At 44.3% G+C, this 6,592-nt stretch overlaps 1 protein-coding gene across 1 annotated transcript; it reads left to right on the forward strand.

The window, feature by feature from the left end:
• Positions 1-466: 466 nt before the first annotated feature.
• Positions 467-4,934, forward strand: fancf (FA complementation group F). Its single transcript, XM_020509626.2, has one exon. The coding sequence runs from the start codon at positions 524-526 to the stop codon at positions 1,613-1,615; it is 1,092 nt and encodes a 363-aa protein (XP_020365215.1). The 5' UTR covers positions 467-523; the 3' UTR covers positions 1,616-4,934.
• The last annotated feature ends 1,658 nt before the right edge of the window (positions 4,935-6,592 follow it).

Here is a 6,592-nt window from a genome sequence, read left to right on the forward strand (position 1 = left end):
TATGAAGAAAAAGCAGAGTTAATGCTTCGGGTTCGGTGACCCTTCCTCAGATGCTACTAGACCTGCTGGGCCTTTCCAGCAACTTCTGTTGTCCTTGTTGTAAATAAACAATGCTCCTTTCCAATTAGGTTTCGAGTTCTCACAAGTCAGCAGCATTAGCTGGTATGTCACAGAGTGATGCCAACAGCTTGGGTTCAGCTTTTGCATTGGCAAGGGTACCAGAAAGGGTTCTCCTTCTCAGCTTCTTCCCTCGCCTGAGGTTAAATTCGCCACAGGTCCTCTTTCTTTCTATCTCTCTCTCTCTCATGGAGGAGCACTCCTATCATTCTTTGGGACTATGGCTACTTTACCACGTGGCCACCACTGCACCGTCCATCAGAAGAAACATGTGACCGTGTGTGCGCGGACCGGAAGTGACGATAAGAACGGGTGGGCGGGAAGCGCGCGCGGTTTGAAAGTCCCGCCCGCGGGCGGTGGAATAACGGTCACTGAGTAATTTTAACGGCTGGGTCGGTCCCAGAGCATGGAGACGGTGCTCGGGAACTTGAGCCGGTTCGCTGAGGTGCTGGCGGTGGCGCACAGCCCATGGGCCGCCGACTGGGACGATGCGGAGGTAAGCCGGGCTTTCCAGTGGGCCGGTTACCTGGAGCAGCTGAGCCGGCGCTTAGAAGGGGCGGGGAGCGTGGCGGCCCGGGCCGCCCTCCGGCAGCGGCTGCAAGAGCAGCAGCGCCTGAGGCCGAGGGCTCCGCCTGAACTGCCGCGGTACCGGGACCTACTCTTGGAGGAGCTGGGCCGCGGCGGCGAGCTGCTGTGCGAGGCGCTGCTGCACAACCCGGCCGCCTCCGCGCCCGCTTTCCACCGGGCCGCCGCCTGGTACCGATCGGCGGGGTCAGGAAGGACAAGCGGCGGAGGGCCGGAGGCGACGGCGGCCCTCTCGGCGTCGCTGGGGCGGGCCGTCAGGGTGAAGGCGGCCACCCGGTTGCTGCGGCGAGCCTGGGGTTCGGAGCCCCCGAGAGGGAGCGTCGGTGTCGTTTCGGAGACGGGAGGCCAGATTCTGCGCGAGCGGCTGGAGGAGCGCCTGATGATGGAGGGGCGAGAGTTACCGGAGCGGCAGGCGGCGGCCTACGAGGAGCTTCTGCAACGGGCTGTCCCCGGTGGCGACGGTGAGGAAGAACCCGGTTCTTTCCAGCCGCTCGCCGCCTTGTTGCTAGAGACGACTGAAGGGAATGATGGCAGCGAGGCGCGGGCCCGGGCCCTGGGCTGGTTGCTAGGAGACGGGCGCGCGCTCGCCACCCTCTGCCGCGCGCTCCCGTGTAGCCAGCTTGCCGCCCTGACCGCCCGCCGCCCGGCATTCGGCCGCCGCTACCTGCGCCTCCTGCAGCGCTGGGGTTGGGCCCTGCGTTATGACGCGGCCCGGGCCGAGTGGGCGCCTCCTTCTGCCGAGGAGCCGAGCTGGTGCCGGCTGCTGGAGCACTTCACCGCCCTCTGGCAGGGCCCTCCGCCGGTCAGGGAGGCCGCCGAAAGCGAGCTGCGCAGCCTTAAGGCAGCGGACGGTGACTTCGAAGTGCCGGGTGTCAGTGTCTGGACCGATCTACTGCTGGAGTTGGCCCAGTGAGGGCCGACTTCTGGATCGCCAGCAGTATGCTGGATGGGAATCTAAAATTTAACATTGGAGGAGCTCAGCAGGTCTGACAGCACCGTGCGGAAAGAGAAGAGCATTAATTAACTTTTGAACTCTTAAAGCATAAATAACAAGGCCACTCAGCCCCTTCGAATCTTCTGCCATTCAATAAAATCACGGCTGATCTGATTTTTTTAAACTTCAACTCCGCATTACTGCATATCCCCGATCATCTTTCATCCCCTTGATGAGCAAGAGACCAATGACCAAAGCGTTGCAAAATAGCATCTTTAAAAGTGAACCTATCTAACTTGCACTTCATTGGGATATACTTGGGTATTGGCTTGACGGATGGTGCCATAATCTTTGTAACAAAAACAAAAGCGCAGGAGCAACTCAGTAGATCTTTTGGCATTTGTGGAGAGAGAAACCAAGTTGCAATCTCCTGTCTAGTGTTTGTCTTTTGAAATGTCTGCTATTCTTATCAAAACAGTTTGAATTGGGATGTCAAGGTTTTGTGTGCAATTTACCATGCCTCTCGTGTTTTGGCAAGTGTATGAAGTAAACTGACTCGTATTTTTTCCATAGACCTTGACCAAGTTAGTTTACTCACTGTCACGTGCAACAACATCGCAGACGTGTGCATGTTCTAAAATTTAAATTTTAGTTTGACTGTTAGTTTTTCTGAGAGAGGTGATATGGAAATAAGTTACATTGAAACCTTATTTGAATCTGGAACACTGATAAAATGTACCCAAAGATATTATGGACCAAAGCAGTAAGTGTAGTCCCTCATTTATGACAGTATGATGAGTATATATGCAGCCTTGGAAATTCCTATTTGAAAAGGAGGTCTCATAGGATTAAGTAAAATGATAATTGCACTTCCAATTCACCAGATGAAGTACAAGCCAGATTTAAGATTGCAAATAGTAATCTAAATATCTACGGTACTTCGAAACGAGCCAATAAAATGTTGGAAGGTTTTAATTCACACTTAAATTGTAAATGACAATACTGCCATTTTAAATGTACTGTTTAAAATTGACCTCTTCCATCTGATGTGTCCCATGTACAAGATACAGGTGAAGTCACATTAGGGCTGTTCTCATCAGAGATGAATGATAGTGAATCTAACAAATTTGATTTTAAGATTTCAAGGTTTGAGTTTCACTGGCTAACTCAGCATTTATTATTGCTGTAGTCTGTGGCAATATAATGCTGTCTCTTTTCAGCCTGTGGCAAATCAACTATCACCTTCTTCAGGTCTCTTCTAGCAGGTCCTTGGAAACGTTTTATATCATTCTGGTGTAAGTTTTTTTTTGTTTTAAGTTAATTTTTGTTTAGTAATATTGAACTTAAATTGTCACTGACCATCCTAGGTGCAAATCCAGACAAGCTCCAAGATCAATTTACATTTTGTCCGACTTACATTGGTACTGATTACATGTTGGTGCCTCTACAACAGAAATACAATTGGGAGCATAGCCTCCCCATCCTATTCTTCTATCCTAAGCTTATTTGTTAGCCACTTCCTAATCGTACGCTCTCCTTAATACATGCATATATTTAAAGGAGTGTCCAGTGTTTTTACAAACTTTTTTATTGAAAGATACAGTGCATTAAGGTTTTTCCACTGTAACATTGTGAAACCTTGTTCTCATATTTAAGATGAGGTATTGAAAAGGATCAAATTAACCAGGCATCATCAGGTGAATAGACACTGCATGGTTTGCAGCTGTTGAAGGTTGGTCACTGCCATCTTATGGGCACTTGGGGAGGAACAATAATTGCTGGCAGGACAAACAGTACCCACATTCTGTGAATTATTTTTTTAAAATTTAAAATGCTGATGTTAGCTTTGACGTCATTAGATTTCAAAAATGCTTGAAGTTAAACTTTTTAGCTTTATCTCTTGGTTTGAATTTTTGATTCCCTAATTAAAATCAGAATTTATTTTTCTGGATTTTTGGAAGTCCTACTGAAACAATATAACAACAAAAAGTTATTCAAATTGTTGCAGTCTTTTTTCTGTGTAGAATTTACAGCTCAATATTCTGAACCAACTGATCTATGGTCTTTATGCTGAATTAAATTGTTCTCCACTCTCTTTACTTTCATTAACATTACCTAGTATTTACTTTTCCCTCACATACTTGTTTGGCTCCCTTGGAGCTGTCTATTTATACCCATCAATACTCAAAATGGCAGCATACTCCAATTTCTAACTAATACCTGAATTTTTTATTAGGTCTCATGATGACCTCCAGCCATGATGCCTTGTTTTTGGGGCTCGGTTACCAGGGAAAACATTTTTATCTAAGTGTATTATAAAGACTTTTCATGATTTCAGATCTATGAGATCATTACTTTTTGTACAGGAAAGTGCTCCAGCTTGTTCAGTGTTTCTCAATGATTTTAATCTCTGGGTTGTATTGTCATCCTTTTTGGCATATTTTTGCAGTATCTGTTTCACACTTCAGACTATGGCTGGAATGTTTTCACTTGGAGTAAACTGTAAACTCACCTGTCATTGCTAGTTTTTGATTTAGGTGTCAGTTTTGGCTCAATAGTACCAGTCATGCCACTGAATCAGATGTTTGTGTATTCCAACTCTGACTCCATAAACTATCAATGGTATTCAGAAACTGGTTGATTATGTATATATCAACAATACCACAAATTTTGTTTTGTTATCTTAGAAATTTTAGGCTCCAGAGATATGAAACACTGATCCAGGTGTGGCCTCAGCAATGGCCTATACTATCAAAATAATTTATTTTTCGTGTACGATATTGGTTATTTGTGTTTAGCAATGCGATTTTTAATGTTGAAGCAGTGTTTGGCATTGCTGTTTATAAATTGAGGAAAATATTGAAATCTACTTGAAGTAGAATAAATTAATAAAACAAAATGCTGGAAACTGGTCTGGTAGCATCTGTGGGGAGTGTAACTTTGATCTTTCATCAAAATTGGCCAGACATGAAACCTCAAGTTAAAAATGCAATTGCTTTTACATGGGAGAAATGGAGAGGAAAAAGACAAATGGATGGAGCAGCAGCTAGAAAACTATCTTGCAGAAAACTGCTGGGACAGAGCCAAAGAGTAGTAATGGGTTAAGAAACAAAAGATCTGTCTAGAGGTTGTTTGAATAGCTGAAAAATGATTAACTGCCACCTAAAAGCTAAGCAAGGCGGGGGCAAAAAAACTCTATTCTGACCAGTGGGGGGAAAAAAACAAGAACACAGATCAGGGCATGAAATTGTACAATGGCAGTATTATAGTGGTAATGTCACAGTGATTTAGAACCTCTGGCTAATGCTCTAGGACACGAGTTTGAATCCTGTCATGGCACGTTAAATGTGAATTCAGTAAAAATCTAGAATGAAAAGCTAGCTGAACTATGACTTGTGTTGATTTGTAAAAATGCGTCAGGTTCAGTATTATCCTTGAGGAAATCTGGCATTCTTACCTGGTTTGGTCAGCATTTAACTCCAGATTCACAGCATTTTGGTTAACAATGCATGCCCTTTTGTGCTTTTTGGGTTGGGCCAATAATGCCCTATCCCATGAATAAATTCAACTTTTTTTTTAAAAAAACCAAAAGAACTGCGGATGCTGTAAATCAGGAACAAAAACAAAGTTGCTGGAAAAGCTCAGCAGGTCTGGCAGCATCTGTGGAGGAGAAAACAGTTAACATTTCGGGTCCGGTGACCCTTCCTCAGCACCAGATCCGAAATGTTAACCCTGTTTTCTCCACAGATGCTGCCAGACATGCTGGGCTTTTCCAGCAACTTTGTTTTTGTTTCTTTTTTTTATTATATTCAGAGTTCAGTGGTTATAAAAGCCTAGTTTAAAAAAGGTTATTACACTGCAGTTTGCCAAGGACAGATGAGTGAGAATTTAAAACAGCAGGCCAAAGTGAGGTTATATTTTTAGATTCAAGAGATATTCCACAAAGCAGTTACATATAGATAACTGATAGTGAGAGGAATGTTGTTAGAGAGGGATGTAGATGTTTGTTCATAGTAAAGGGCAGATTCCGACTTGGAACTAATAGAATTTAAGTTTTTTTTTTAAAATAGGCAACAAACAGTTACCTGAAATCTCTTGCCTGAATGAGGTGTTGATTAGCTTTACTTCTATTTTAGTAAAAAGTTCTCAAAGCTCTCCAGAAAAATGTTTAAACTGTACTGTCAGTAAGGAGCAGTGACAGTGTGAGGAGGATTACCTGCAACTAAGAGGCTGAGTGAATCTGTCTGGGAATTTGGTGCTGGGTTGAGAGTTAAGGGGAAAGAAGTACTATAACTCAGGTTAGCTGCAAGAAGCAAATTCTTTTGGAGTGAAAGTGGAGAGAAGTTAAAAGATGCGGCTTGAGAGATGAGCAGAAGAGGACGAAAGGTGCAAATTGTGACACTTGTGAGGTGAGATAATGTCATGGGCTACAGATGTTTGGTTTGAGGTGGATTTGAATTCAAAATTGGGGCAGATGATCCTGGAAGTACTAAGGAGTCTGCTGGGTGCTATGAAGGTCTTGCCGTGGGAATCTAATGCTGATGTATGACAATTTAAAAAACCACAACCCTCACCACCCCATCCTACAAATACTCTCCAAGTTGCATTTATGTAACCTTGTGCCCCTTGTCAAACGATGCTGTTCAACCCACCTCACTACGCTTTGTAGCACATGTCTTATGCCTTTTGGCCTTACCAGATGATTTGGAATGGTAGGTGTATTAACCATGGGCCTCAGGACCAATGTAGAGATGATATTATCACAGTGGTATTATCACTGGCCTGTTAATCCAGAGACCTAGATACAGTTCTGGAGACCTGGGTTTGAATCCCGCCATGGCAGATGGTGGAACTTGATTTCAATAAATATCTGGAATTAAGAATCTAATGATGACTGTGAATCCATCGTCTGTTGTCAGGAAAAACCTATCTGGCTCACTAATGTCCTTTTGCGAA

The sequence above is a fragment of the Rhincodon typus genome, chromosome 17, assembly GCF_021869965.1.
Source record: "Rhincodon typus isolate 14 chromosome 17, sRhiTyp1.1, whole genome shotgun sequence".
In the NCBI taxonomy this organism is placed as follows: domain Eukaryota; kingdom Metazoa; phylum Chordata; class Chondrichthyes; order Orectolobiformes; family Rhincodontidae; genus Rhincodon; species Rhincodon typus.